The 15,568-nt window shown below is 45.1% G+C and overlaps 1 protein-coding gene across 1 annotated transcript in view; it reads right to left on the bottom strand.

Annotated features, from left to right (window-relative positions):
* Positions 1–15,568, bottom strand: part of piezo1 (piezo type mechanosensitive ion channel component 1 (Er blood group)) — a 220,676-nt gene that overhangs the window by 143,397 nt on the left and 61,711 nt on the right. The window contains 1 exon segment of the mRNA XM_084321995.1: positions 1,909–2,004. Within this exon segment, the coding sequence (XP_084178121.1) occupies positions 1,909–2,004 (96 nt within the window).

The raw sequence follows: 15,568 nt of genomic DNA, 5'->3' as shown, positions 1-15,568 counted from the left end.
GTGTGAGATAATGTGTTTTTTTCTTTTTTGGTGAAGTGCCAAATAAGTTAAGGTATGATTAGGCTGTTGTTTAGTGCAAATGTGGCGGCTTGATGACCTCAGGCCTGTCGGGGAGGAGGGCCAAACAGCTGGCAACACTTAGTTCATCTCCACTGTAACCGGTGCCCAGGCAGGCAGTGTGGTGTTCTCTGTGCCTGCGAGACGTCCTCAACAGTATCCTCTGTTAAACCCTTTCACTGCCACGGGACAGCCGGTTAACCCTTTCACTGTGACATTACAGAAGGTTAGCCCTTTACTATCACACAACAGACGGCGATGCTCCATCATTAGCGGCATTAGCTCCGCGGATGCGGATGTGGATGCGGAGCTAATGATGCTAATGATGGAGCATCGCCGTCGGTTGTGTGATAGTAAAGGGCTAACCTTCTGTCGTGTGGCAGTGAAAGGGTTAATATGCATCCTATGTCGTGATGCAGACGATCGGTATCATCAGCCCAATATACATTTCTACAGATGATTGTAGAATTGCCATTTAAAACAGGTTGAATTTTGCTTAATCTCACATGCCAAATCAGCAAAAAAACACTGACAAATAGATTTCAGTTCATTTCTATTTTAATTTGTCTTTATTTCTTACAAGGAGTGTGTGTGTGTGTGTGTGTGTGTGTGTGTGTGTGTGTGTGTGTGTGTGTGTGTGTGTGTGTGTGTGTGTGTGTGTGTGTGTGTGTGTGTGTGTGTGTGTGTGTGTGTGTGTGTGTGTACTCAGTTGTGAAAAGCAACATGTTGAGTGACATAACCCTGTCACTGAAAAATGAAGCGCTAATTTTCTCTCACTTGCATCCGAAGTGGAAAACCGTCTTCTAGCCTCAATGTGTTTTTACTGTTAGTTCTCTGTTTGTCCTTTTAGTCCAGTTCACTGTGGTCTGTCTGTCATTAAATAATGCAGACCACATCCTAGCACATTAGGATCATTAAAAGCACTATTCCGCTAAACTATAATAGGTTTTCCTAAGTTAATAAACATTTATATTCATTTGTATTCATACTGGAGACCACACACACACATACACTCAACACACACACACACACACACACACACACACACACACACACACACGCACACACACACACACACACACACACACACACACACACACACACACACACACACACACACACTATGGTTGGGTGGGCCCTGGCATTCCGAACAATAGCCTGGTGAGACCAAATCTTATAATCTGTAATAGTTCTTTCCACGTCTAGTTCCATCACTGAAATCTAGACCTCTCTCTTATGTCCACCAGTTCCATGTTATTCTATTGCGCTTTATACTATTATTTTCAGTTCTATTCTTTTTACTATTCCATTTATTCTACAATGTTCTGTTTCACTCCCCTTGCCTGGTCCCTGATGATGACATCACTACATGTAAAACCTGCGTAGTGTTACAATCACAGCCAGGGCGCCTCTCTCTCTCTCTCACCTGCTGCTTCCACGCCCTTATATGGGCAACTTCCTGTCGCTGCTTCCACACGCTGTCAGCCAGGTTCAATCTGCACACCTGAGACTCGTCAGGTCATCACCAGCAGCCCTGACAAGAGACCTGCGTTTCCTGCCACTCCCTGTCCCAGTGTTGCTACACATCTGTCGCCCGGTCTACGTTGTCTCCCGAGACACCACCCGCCAGGACGTTCCTGTGCTTCGCGAGGAGTGCTCCTGCTGCTGCTCGCACCTGTCGAACATTCCTGAACATTCAATAATAACCTGTCTGCTTGGTACCTATATTAAACAACCTCAACCGCCTCATTCTCCTCTCCCTGTGTTCTGCTCTTGGGCTCGAGTTAACGCTACCCTGGGCGGCTAAGTGGCGCAGTGGGCACACACAGAGCAGGAATGCAGAACCCTTACCTCTGATGGTGTGTTTGTTGGGCCAGAGGAACCACGGCAGCAGCAGCAGGTAGAGCAGGTAGACCAGAGACAGAGCGTTGTAGCGAAACAGGCAGGCTGTGGAGAGAAACAACAACACAAGTCAGACTACTGTACTGACACACGCTAGGAGGACTTCATCCTGTAGATTATAGGCTATACGGAAATGTATTTAAACTACCATAATAAGTCCGTTAACGTAGTGTGGAGGGATGTGTACACATGACATATTCTGGTATGTCATAAATGTCTAGATGTAGCAGTACTGTCTATCTGTATGTCATGTATGTCATATATGTCCTGATGAATTGAAAATGGGGGACCCTGATGTAAACAAGACAAAAGTCTTTCTCTGGTCTGCATCCCCTTAACAATTGTGTGTATTGAGCCGTACTGTATTGTACCCATTCTGCAATCTGTTAATAAAGTTTTCAATCAATCAATCAATCAATCAATTCAATCAATCAATCAATGTTCCTGAGCAGTCCCTGGGCTGCTTGTCTGCTTTGGAAATGGACGCTTTCTCAGTATTAGTTTCAATTGAAGCAGCCCTGAAGCAGAACCTTGGAGGAACACAGATTTAATGTGTGGAAAGTTGTTTTGTAACTTCTCTCTATTTATGTGTATTCTGGAACCTTTTCTTCATTGAAATTGAGATAAGCAACCACATTTCTAGATAATATTATACGCCCATGTACATTTGAGGTTATGAGTCCTTAGGGACGGGTCATGGAACCAAAACACATAGACTCACTTATAGTCCATTCAAGTAAAAACACTCACACGACTGGAGATGCAGGTTTTTTTTTCACCTCACAGCATCACAGCGGTTACAAAGAGTTTAAACAGGATCATAAATAATCATAAATTCATAGTCATAAATTGTCAGATGAGAAATAAAGCAGTGCCAGAGAAAACAACAAATGTGCAGAACTATCATCATCATCATCATCATCATCATCATCATCATCATCATCATCATCATAAGGAAATCAGTGGAGGACGATCAGGCTTTATGAATGGAGAGATTATGCAAAACAACAATGGCAGTTCCTATTTTCTATGTTTGTGTGTGCGCTAACATGCTGAAACCAATGTTACCTGTTTGGACCCCAGGAAGAGTAGTCTCACTTTGGTGTAGACTAATGGGGATCCACAATAAAACAATAAAACCTGCAAGGCCAACATCAGGCTAAGGGCTTGTGTCCATAGCGGACGTTTTTTTCAAGGCGGACCGCTTTGAAAAAAAGGGAAAAAAAGCTCAGAGTGTTTTCCTGGGTCTCGCGACTGCCGCGGCTCCGCCCCTTCCTCGATGTTGATTACCTTGATGAGCGCGCTCCTTTCCAAAAGTTTAACTAGTTTCAACTTTATGCACTGGGAGCGCTCCGCCCAAAAACGCTGCCGCCGAGAGCTCATAAACGCGAGGCGCGCCCCTGGGAAGAGGAGCGTGCCTGTCGCGCCTGTAGCATAGAAATGAATGACAGGAAGGAGCTGACAACTCATAAAACGTCCGCTATGGACACAAGCCCTAAGGCCTTCTTTCCAAAGAACAGAAATATAGCGAGAATTGTTGGGAGTCCCCCCCCCCCCCCCCCCACACGCGCCTCCGCTCCCACATGCACACTCACACTCACCCCCACCCCCAACCTCTACCACCCTGAAAAACAGTGGAAAATGTAATGACTAGCATGATTGTGCCAGACAGGGGAGAGGGGGAGAGAGAGAGAGAGAGAGAGAGAGAGAGAGAGAGAGAGAGAGAGAGAGAGAGAGAGAGAGAGAGAGAGAGAGAGGGAGGGGGTACTGTAGTGTGTGTGAGTTCGGGAGTATGTTACTATACACACAGCACAGCAAGCCAAATCACCCTTGGCCTTAGCGCATGCGTGTGGGTGCGTGCGTGTGGCTGTCTGCCACAGGTCAAAGGGGTTTCCCCAAAGCTGCCTTCACTCTCTCCATCAATGTTTTGTTTCAAGTCTCTGCCAAATTCCACCCCCTTCATTTTCTTCACCCTGTTTCTCTCCCTCTCCTCCCCTCTCTCCTTCTCCTCTCACTCTCTCCTCTCCCTCTCTCTCCCTCTCCTCTCTCTCCTCACCCTCTCTCTCCTCTCCACCCTCTCTCTCCTCGCCTTGCTCCCTCTCTCTACTCCCTCTCTCCCTCTCCTCTACCTCTCTTCTCTCCTCTCCTCGCCCTCTCTCTCCTCTCCCTCTCTCCTCTCCCTCTCTCTTCTCCCTCTCTCCTCGCTCTGAGCCACTGCAGGGGAATGACCACACTTGAAAAACATGTGCTGAAAGTAACAAAACATTCTGTTGTCCTTATCTAAACCCATGGGTCTTGTATGTGTTTGTTAAACGTTTATTTTACATCCTAACAAGATCTGTGTGAAATGATGAAACAAGGAGACACAGCGTCATAGATGTGAAGCAAACGCGTCTTACACAGAGTGCAATGCATGTGAGCAGCCACTAGGGGCAGAGCAGCTAACGGACAGAGTGAGTGACTGACTGACTGACTGACATAGCCGGCCATAGAAGTGCTTCGTATACAAAAATAAACATCTATGGAAGCAGTTCAGCAGTGTGCAGAGTTATTTATACATTTTGGATATGTTGTTTTATGCCATTTCCATTTCTAGATGTGAAGCATCTCTACAACCGGCAATGTAACTGTCGCTTTCACATATAGTTTTGGTGGACTCGGTGCGGTTCTGGGGGTGAAGTTGCAACATTGTTGCATTCTTCATTTGGTTCGCCTGCTTTCACACAGATATCTGTCAGGCGGACCGAGACCTTCTGAACAATGTCACGCGGTCGAAAAGGGCGCTTGTCTATTGGACAGTGGAAATGTGTGTGTGGCTGCGATCCTGTGTGTGCGCGCGTGTGTGTGTGTGTGTCTGTGTGGACTGCGAGTCCTCCAGATCAGCGGAGCCGAATTTTGACATGGCATTGATCCATTGTTCTATTGAAGCACATTACCACCATCCTCTCGCTAAACAACTTGTAGACCACGGTGTTTTTATGAGTGCCCACAAGTAGCTGTTTTATTAATAATATAATAAGCCGCGCGCCTCGGTAATAATAATAAGCCGCGTTTTTTCTTCCTTCTTCCCAAGATGCACAGATATATAGATAGAGAGATAGAGAGATTAGATGCAGTGTGCTTGTTTTGCAGTGAGTGCTGCGAGCAGTGGTAATAATAATCACTTCCTATATTTGGTTCGCGTTTGGTTCGATGAAGCCGAACCGAGACCTACGTTTTCAGGCGGACCAGAGTTCGACTGTTTGGTCCGCAAACCGAGTTCGACGCGCATTCACACAGACCCGAAAAACCGGACTATCGAATTCTGGTCCGAAAGTCCGGACCAAACAGCCCCTGTGTGAAAGCGACCGACTCATTAGCCACTCTGCCCCTATAGTGTGTATACAATTAAAGCTATTTCAAATGAAAACTTTGCTAGATCTTTGCAAATAATTGCCATGCCTAGGACTTCAGTGCATTTCACACAGCCAAGTGTCATAAAATGTGACAAGCCACAGCCTTGTCATATTTACCCAGGCTGTTCCAAAGAGGTTCCAAAAGACAAACATCTACTGTATAACCACATCTTTTGCCTTAGCCCTGCCCACCATATTCTTCAGTCAGATGTATAATTACCACAGAGCTATTTACCATACATAGTATAGACACAATGACTGACTCTGTCCTGAGGAAACACACTGACAGAGAGAGAGAGAGAGAGAGAGAGAGAGAGAGGGGGGGGGGGGGGTGAGAGAAAGAGAGAGATGGAGAGAGAGAGGGACAGAGAGTGAGAGGGAGAGAGGGGGGTGAGAGAGGGAGAGAGAGAGGGGGGGACAGAGAGAGAGTAACAGAGGGAGAGAGAGAGGGGGGAGCGAGGGAGACACAGAGAGAGGGAGAGAGAGAGGGAGAGAGAGATGGGGAGAGAGAGGAACAGAGAGGGAGAGAGGGAAGATAAGAGGGAGAGAGAGAGTAAGAGAGAGAGGGAGAGAGGGTGGGTGAGTGAGTGAGAGAGGGAGAGAGAGAGTAAGAGAAAGGGAGAGAGAGTAAGGGCGTGTTCACACCTGAAAGTCCGGGGATAGTCCGGACTTTCTGGTGGACCAAATGTGAAAATGATACATTGTTTGATTTGGTCTGCGTTCACACTACCCTGTTTGGTGCGGATCTAATTTGTAAACAAAGGACATGCTGTTGCATCTATTGGACTATAGCACTCACAAACGTAAACAGTTGCCGGCAGCGCAATGAGAGAGATACTATTACGAGCACGGCGCAAGTCCACTAGAGAGTAGAGAGAGTAGAGAGAGTAGAGAGAGAGAGAGAGAGAGAGAGAGAGAGAGAGAGAGAGAGAGAGAGAGAGAGAGAGAGAGAGAGAGAGAGAGAGAGAGAGAGAGAGAGAGTCGTGCGCAAGCTGTCACTTGGCCATGTCAAGTTGGGTCGCGCGACCGCTCGCCACTAGGCACCTGTCACTCATTTGCTCTAGATTAGGTATTATATAAAGTTCGATCGCGTTCACACCAACAGCAAACGAACCATGGTCCACTTTGAAACTAACCGAGTCCCAACTTTTCAAGAAGACCATGGTTTGGTTGTTTGGTCCTCAAAATAGTTCGGTTTGCGTTCACACCTGTACAAACCAAACGGACTATCGATCTAAAGGGACCATGGCCCACTTAAAGTGGAACAAACAGGGTAGGTGTGAACGCGCCCTAAGAGAAAGAGAGAGAGAGGGGGGGGTGAGTGAGTGATAGGGGGAGAGTGAGATAGAGAGAGGGACAGAGAGAGAAAGAGAGAGAGAGAGAGAGAGAGAGAGAGAGAGAGAGAGAGAGAGAGAGAGAGAGAGAGAGAGAGAGAGAGAGGGAGAGAGAGAGGGAGAGAGATGGAGAGAGAGGGACATAGAGGGAGAGTGAGAGAGGGACAGAGAGAGAGGGGGACAGAGAGAGAGATGGGGAGAGAGAGGAACAGAGAGGGAGATGGAGAGAGAGAAGAAGAGAGGGAGAGAGAGAGTAAGAGAGAGGGGGGGTGAGTGAGTGAGAGAGAGAGAGAGGGAGAGAGAGAGAGAGAGAGAGAGAGAGAGAGAGAGAGAGAGAGAGAGAGAGAGAGAGAGAGAGAGAGAGAGAGAGAGAGACTGTATGACGAACCCCCTCCCTAGACGTGCAGCCCTCTCTTCTTGACAAAAACAGCAAGATCATTCAATGCACACACACACGATAACGATTATCTCCCATATCTATTAGTTAAACTAGTTTAATGATCCTTCGTGTCTCTGTTTCATGTGGATCCTGCCCTATTCATCGACAGAACATTATCACTTCAATGAGTGGAGACAAACAAGTCAGGTTACTAGCAACTTTCTTCAGCAGAGTGCGTTCTATGAAACAGTGGTTGTCAAACTTGTTTTGGCACTGTGTAGCATAAACATTATTTCTGCGAAGTACCCCATACATTATATATTCCTTGTCGTATCGTGGGAAATAGCATCATATTCAATCATATTCAAGTGATACAATGTTTTTTTATTTCTTTTTTTACTTTTTTAAATAATACTCCCACATTTCCCCATTTTAGAAACACTGGTATAAATCAGGGCATTATTTACTAAAAGCTGGCTCAACGACATCTGGTGCATGTTGATAGAATAGCCCTGTTTTTCAATGTGTACATAATGTAAATATTTGCAGATGACGGCATTTACTCTGACACTCAGGCCTTATGCTGGGAGCAGACAGGGAAGACGATAGTGCTAGAAGTCTCCATAAGCAGAGCAGGCAGGGTGGTAGATAGTGCCAAGGTCACCAGAGTGCTGTGGCAGTCGGGTCATCGCTTATAGGTGATGGGGGCATGGTAGAGAGAGAGAGGGCTATGGGGAGATAGAAAGGGAGTTAATATCAACAGAGAAGCCGTTGCCATGGGTTAGAGATAGAGAGACCGAGAAATTTGGGTCGTAGGTCGGGAGACGTAGCGGTTGCTATGGGCGGTCAGCCGTTGCTAAGGAGTATAGTTTATAGCTGTGAGTTTCTTCCGGTGTAAATAAGTAAAAAACGAAGCTGGGGTGGGGGAGGAGAACGCCACGAGGAGCTAGCCTCGGCTAACAGGAAAGGCTTCGGCTAACAGCTAGGCCGCAACAACCACCGAGAGCGGGTAACAGGAGAGATCATTAGAATAATGAATTTAGTTTCTTCAAAGACTTTCAAAGACTTTCAAACTGTTTCCATATACGAGTCTATGTTTATGAAAATAAACACCACGATCTAAGGAAAGAGATCACGTTTCCAGTGTCGAATTCTTCTGAGTCGGATTGCATTAACGGGGTTGAAACAGTTGTACAGCCAGTACGGGGAAGGTCGACTTCGGAGTAAGAGATTCATACAACACAGCGCAGAAACTTCACGGAACCACAGGTGACGAGATGAAACTGGCTGATTATGACGTAATCCAACAATGTCATAGCTCTCTCAGGGCTAGATCCACAAAGAATGGATTGCACGGAGCAAGTTGCACCCTTACTTACAATTCATTATGAATTTAAAATGGGCGACTTGATTTGATTTTTATTTAGTACATACAATTTATACAAAAGTATAAAAACAAGGGGTACAAGGATAACATGTGAAAGTCTGTCGACTTGTTTCCAACATGGTCCCAAGAAGAATACAATAAATCACAAAGAAAGAGTTAAAAAGATAAGATAGATACAACAAGTAGATAAAATAGACAACACAATTTTATGAAATGTTCCTGTTCTTCAAGAGTGGTGGCCAAGCACCCACTGCAACCTATTGTTGCAGATGTCGCTTCACACCCCTCTTGAAGACAGCAATAGTGGGGGAGTTTTGGATGGCCCTGGGCAGAGAGTTCCACAGCCGGCAGGCTGTAGACAGAAAGCCATTCTGTGAATAGGAACCCTTTCTAGGCTCATAAAGCTGTCCAGACCGTAACTGTCGTCCGTGGACCTGGCCACGCAGGACAATGCGAGAGCATAAATATCTGGGGGCAGATCCATTTAACATTTTATACATATTTCCCAGTTTCAGAAAGGAGACCCTCTGCTCCACAGGGAGCCATCCCACCTCATTGAAGTGACATGGCTCAATATGGGTTCGAGGTGGCAGATTTAGGACCAATCGTATGGTCTTATTTTGGCTGGTTTGTAGCCTGTGTTTACTTTCCACTGTAACACCACTATACCAGTAGTACATACATGCATAATCTATTGGCTGAGGATCATGCAGTTGGCAAGCAATTTCATAGTTTCCAGTGATAAGAACCTCTTTTTTCTGTGCAAAAATGTCACCCTTGCGTTAACTTTTTTGATCACCTTCAGGGCCATTGTTTTCCCTGAGAGTGTTTGGTCGAGGTCTGCACCTAGGTATTTAACACAGTCTCTAGACTCGACACTGAAGCCATTACAGCTGATCTCAAGTCGGGAACTTAAACGTAAAGTGGTTTCCTATAGAAATGGAATGTCTCAACACATACGATTCAACAGAATCCCTGATGTAAACAAGACGAAAGTCTTTCTCTGGTCTGCATCCCCTTAACAATTGTGTGTATTGAGCCGTACTGTATTGTACCCATTCTGCAATTTTTTTTTTTTTTTAACTAATGTTTTTTATTTTCCCTTTTTTAACATAAAACTAGACAAACAATACAGTAACAGTAATTCTGCAATCTGTTAATACAATTTTCATTCAATCAATCACTGTGCAGATGGCGTGGCATGGCGGTTAGAATGTCATCCAACTTGCTCTGGAAATCTGTCTAGGCGAGCCGCGCAGGGGGCGAAATTAAAGCCCGCCGCCCGCCAGGGGCGCTCAGTTTTTACCTTTGCCGCTTGCCACTGAGAGCCCTGCCCGCCGTGTGGCGTGTAGACGTGTAGTTCATAATGATACTCTTATTTTGAAGATCTGTGCGGGTCTCATTTCCGGCCCAAGCGCAGCTAGAGTCATAATATCGATGGCTCCGGCAGTTAGCAGCATTCGGTTAGTATGATATTCTTATTTTGAAAGAAAACGTGGCAACGAGTCATATCCGCCCAGCCGAGCCAGCCCCCTGCAGCGGGATACTATTGGCTTCTGCTCGTATCAACACAGAGCGGCCCGCGCCCCGCAGCTCTAGTGCCACTGCTAACGTTAAGCTCTCAGAATGGTAGCAGCTCGCCTGCAGCATCTAGTGCTAACGTTAAGCTCCCAGAATGGTAGCAGCTCGCCCGCAGCATCTAGTGCTAACGCATTGTCTAACGGTATCTAGCTGGCTAGCTACTGATATCAACAAATGCTCCAGCAATAGTCTACTCGAGTGCATAAAACCTCCGTTCCCTCGTTAGCTAGCTCGCGTTAGCTAGCTCACGCTAGATCGATCTGTCCCAGTAAACTAAATTGTCTTAACGTTATCTACCGGGCTAGCAGTAGCTACAGATAGCTCCTGATATCAATGTCTTATAACATTGATTGAATGCGTATTCTAGCTGAGGGCATGTTGAATGTGATTTGACAACATAACCGTAATGTTATAAATGGGTCCAGCTGCATCGCCGGAGAATCCTTGCATGCTGAATGTAGGGTCTAGCTGAATATAGGGTCTAGCTGCAGGGCCGGAGAATCCTTGCTGGAGCTGGAGGCTACTCAAGTATACACACAGTGGTGCTGTTTGCAGATAGCAAGCATTTTGACTTATTGCGTGGTGGCGATGTCTCGCAGATAATACAATTACAAGTATGATTATATAATATATATTTTATTTAAAAAAAAATTTTTTATATAAAATATATATATATATATTTTTTTTAATCAAAAATTTTTTGGCAGGTAGGGCGGCTAGGTGGTGTAGTGGGCAAGGCACTCGCCACCAGTGTGGAGACGCTAGGATTCGCGTGTTCGAATCCAGCTCTCCACATTGTTTTCAGTTTAGCTGGTCGTCCGCAGTAATACACATTGGCCGTATTACGGGGAGGGAAACTGAAGGGTGGGGATCGAGCGTTGTGAACAAGCGACTCCTACAGGTCGGTTGGTGCGCCTGCGCAGTAGAATCAGGAAGTGTCGGGGGCAGCGTGAGCCTCCCACGCGTTACTCCTCGACACTGAGAGATCGAGCTGCGCAGGTGAAAAGATGCGACTGCTGTTACCTCAAGTACCGGAGGGGACTTGTGCTATGTATGACTTAGTCCACATTGCAGCCGGCTTGTGGGAGGCAAGAAACAGCGTTCGTGACAGGGGAGGGTTGAATTGGATGATACGAAATTGGGATGGGAGAAAATATAGAAAAATGGGAGAAAAAAGTGGATCAAAAAAAAAAATTTTTGGCAGGTAAGAAATATGCTTGGCGGGTAGACTCTTCCCATCTACCCGCCACTGGCCGGTGAGTCAAAAAGTTAATTTCGCTCCCTGGAGCCGCGGAAATCTCGATCACGTGAGCAAGGCACTTGCAGTCTTCAGGGCTAGGCGACGCAGGACCTCCCAGCCGACTGCTCGATCCCAATGGGAAACGACTTGCTCTGGTCTCATCGGAATTAAATAATTATAATGATAATAAATACGACAATTACGTTTTGCATTTATAGTCATGACTCAATGAGCAATCTGAGCATGACCGCTCGTATGTATACAGTAACAGTATACTTCACTAATCCATCTGGCTCACCTGCCGCTTAACCCAATCGCGCAATATAGTGAAATATAGTGAAAGAATAGATTAAAGAATTACATATAAATCTATAGTTCATTCATTCATTCAGCGTCCAGCCATTAGCCGGGTCCCGTTGTAGCTATGCCACGCTTTAAAGACAGGAGTGCGTCACCTTGTTTGTAGAGCTATATCTATATTCTATATTATAGCTATGGGGACAATACTATGGTCATCTCACTGTCTTCCGTCCAAGATGCAAAAAAGAGAGAATTTTTTCATGCATACGTTCACGCGTTATCCCGTGGTGAATATAAGTATAATTTCAGAGTGATCCGAGATAATTCCTGGGAAGCGAGTAATAGGGCGCAACATGAATTATACTATAATCGTTGGCGTTTCTTGCCGCAGTAAGTCAACTTTGAATCGATTCTGTCCTTGCGCCCTGTGCTCTAGCATTCCCACATCATATGTGTTCCCATGACTTTTTGCGGACATTAAGAACATAGGGGACTTTGTAAAATGTTTATTTGACAGAGTTTCCTGGGTGACAGATCAAATATGTGCATCAATTTGTAAAGAGTTAATTGATTATTATAATTACGAGAGGTTAACGGAATATTATCCCATACATTCTGCCAATTTATGCAGGCGTTGTAATCCTTTAAATCTATGTTCCAGACAGTGATATTACCTGTAGTTCTGTTTAGTTTACCTTGTATTTTATTATATAACCCAGAAACAAAACCACTTTTAACATTTATGCCACTCGCTATAAGCATTAAAGGATGAACTGGTAAAGGTTGATTCCATGGGACACCATAAGTGTATATTCATACATTCCTGCGTGCACACACACGCACACACACATAGAATGATCTCAAGATAGCGCTACCACAAGTTACAGTCTGGGCGACGTCAGCCATTGTTTTGACTCGATGTGTGGTAACCGTGGTAATCAGTGACTCATACGAGGTCATGTGTGAATGTGTGTGTGTGACGTGAACGTGTGTGAAAGTGCTAACGGGGGAAAAAAATAAAGAACTTTATGGTCCCCTCTTTCTCATTCCTCCTCCCCTCTCCTCTCTCTCTTCCTCTCATACCTTGTAGGAAAGTTCCTTTAATCCTATAAGAATCTTCCCCTCCTCTCTTCCCGTTCTCCCCCCTCCCTTTCCCGTCATATTCCTGTCTCAACCCCTCTCCTTTTCAGTGTATTCTCTCTTCTCTTTTTTTCTGGGCTCTTTGAGGGAAGAATGCCTTCCTTCTTCTCCCCCTCTATTCCTCTCTCCCTCTCTTCCTGTCTCCCTCTCTTCCTCTCTCCCTCTCTTCCTCTCTCCCTCTCTTCCTCTCTCCCTCTCTTCTTCTCTCCCTCTCTTCCTCTCTTCCTCTCTCCCTCTATCCCTCTCTTCCTCTCTCCCTCATCTGTCTTTTCTTTATTCTGTTTCCTTCTTTGTTCCCTCTGCCTGCTGTTCCTCTCTCCCCTCCTCCTCTATTCTCTCCATCTCTCTCCGTTCTTCTCTATTCTCTCTCTCTCTAACTTCTTGCAATAAGCATAGGTGTGAAGAGGAAACTGGATTCTCGTTAACAGGTTTTCGCTTAAACGTAACCCACGAATCATGCTGCGATCCTAACTAACCATGAGATAACAAGCTATTTACTGTGTGTGTGTGTGTGTGTGTGTGTGTGTGTGTGTGTGTGTGTGTGTGTGTGTGTGTGTGTGTGTGTGTGTGTGTGTGTGTGTGTGTGTGTGTGTGCGTGTGTGTGTGTGTGTGTGTGTGCGTGTGTGTGTGTGTGTGTGTGTGTGTGTGTGTGCGTGCGTGCGTGTGCATGTGTGCGCATGCCCTCTGTGTGTGGGACTGATTTAAAGTCAGAGTTACGAGTCTCGTTAACCAGCTCGTTAGCCCCTCCCACTGCGATGGTGTTACAGGGTCACCCTGACAACTTCACACCAATGAAAGAAAATAACCTACAGTATATATACTAAGAAAACACAGGACATTACGTCTCTCTCTCTCTACTCTCTCTCTCCATCTCTGTCTCACACACATAATAGTACCTCACCCATAGTCTCTCTCGTCTAGGGCTGACCTTCGATTTTTTTTTGGAATTTGAAGCTTCGGGGCCGAGATTCGATTTTAATTCGAAGCTTCGAAATTAATTTTTGTTTTTTTCATTTACAATTTTTTTTATTATATTTTTTTTTTATGTTGTGGGACTTTTAACCTTTTTAAACCTTTTTAAATCTTAGACAAACAAAACACTTTGCTTTCATGAAATATTGTAAGCCGTCATTTGAGGCTTTATAAAAGCATGTGTGTGTGTGTGTGTGTGTGTGTGTGTGTGTGTGTGTGTGTGTGTGTGTGTGTGTGTGTGTGTGTGCGCGTGTGTGTGTGTGTGTGTGTGTGTGTGTGTGTGTGTGTGTGTGTGTGTGTGTGTGTGTGTGTGTGTGTGTGTGTGTGTGTGTGTGTGTGTGTGCGTGTGCGCATGTCCACCCTGAACCAGATGGCTGGCCTATCATAACTTCTGTTCTAGTTCCTTGCTGACGTCAGCATTGGCCCACAGAGATAGCTGGGAGTGGACAGTGACTTAGTTAGAACAATGGTGTATTGTCATCATTTATGACAATAATCATCAGTCTGTGTCAAGTCCTACTAGTTTTCTTTACAATCTCTCTCTCTCTGCTTCTATGACGCACACAAGCGGGCACTGTCAGAAATACAGACACACACTATATTGCCAAGAATATCCCTTTGTCTTAGATTTGCTCTTTGACCTTGACATACATTTTCACCACTACATGTCTAAGCCATGACCTAATCCTGACCCCTGACTCGTAAAGGACAACATACGTCTATAAGACTCAAACCTGTGATGTCATCAGATAAACTCTGGAGCTGCTCCATTGACGATGAATAGGAGACTTTTTGTGGACCCACAAAAAGTTAGATTTTTTTATGAGCTTTATGTGGTTTTTTTTTTAATTTATATTGTACTGTTTTCAGTTCTGAAATAGAAAATATACCTGTATAATCAGAACATTCCCATGGGTGCTCTCCGTGTCATCTCTACTATCTTTCATAATTCATTGTCTATGGAGCAAAGACAGTGAAAGATATTCACTAATATATTTGGACTGTCTTAGACCATGGGAATAACATGTGAATTCTTAAATTGGGCGTATTTCCCCTTTAAATAATCCTGCTCCCATTGTGAGAGCAGGTAGGTGCCCTTGCAAGTCATTTTCTGGTAATCCTGCTATATTTGTGAGAATGTCTACATATAGAAGATGAACAGAAGTGTGTATCTCTCTCTCTCTCACACACACACACACACACACACACACACACACACACACACACACATACACACACACACACACACACACACACACACACAGGACAATGATAAATTAGTTGTAACTCAACTGAAGTGAGAAAATAAATATTTTCTTTCCCTCTGTTTCACCTCTACTTCCTTTTCTTCTTTTTTATTTCCATCTCTCTCTCTCTTTCTCTCTCTCTCTCCCTCTCTCTCTGATTGGCTGAACTTCTGTTTACCTCTCTGCTGCCATTACTGCACTCTTTCCACTGGATGGATCTGTGTGTGTGTGTGTGTGTGTGTGTGTGTGTGTGTGTGTGTGTGTGTGTGTGTGTGTGTGTGTGTGTGTGTGTGTGTGTGTGTGTGTGTGTGTGTGTGTGTGTGTGTGTGTGTGTGTGTGTGTGTGTGTGTGTGTGTGTGTGTGTGTGTGTGTGTGTGTGTGTGTGTGTGTGTGTGTGTGTGTCTGTGTGTGTGTGTGTGTGCGTGCGTGTGTGTGCGCACGTGCATGCAGGAAAGTAAGTTATTGTAGACTTAATTCTTTTAAGCTTTGTGGAAAATTCATCTGAGAAATTGTTATTCCCCCACACTCCCTCTCTCTCTCTCTCGCTCTCTCTCTCTTTCTCTCTATTGTAGTAATTGTGTCTGGGCCCTCATGCATCAACGTGTTCTACGCACAGATCTGTGCGTAACCCGTG

This window comes from Notolepis coatsorum (genome assembly GCF_963971535.1).
Source record: "Notolepis coatsorum genome assembly, chromosome: 9".
In the NCBI taxonomy this organism is placed as follows: domain Eukaryota; kingdom Metazoa; phylum Chordata; class Actinopteri; order Aulopiformes; family Paralepididae; genus Notolepis; species Notolepis coatsorum.
The sequence above is the reverse complement of the archived record's forward strand: the minus strand, read 5'-3'. Positions and strand labels throughout refer to the sequence as shown.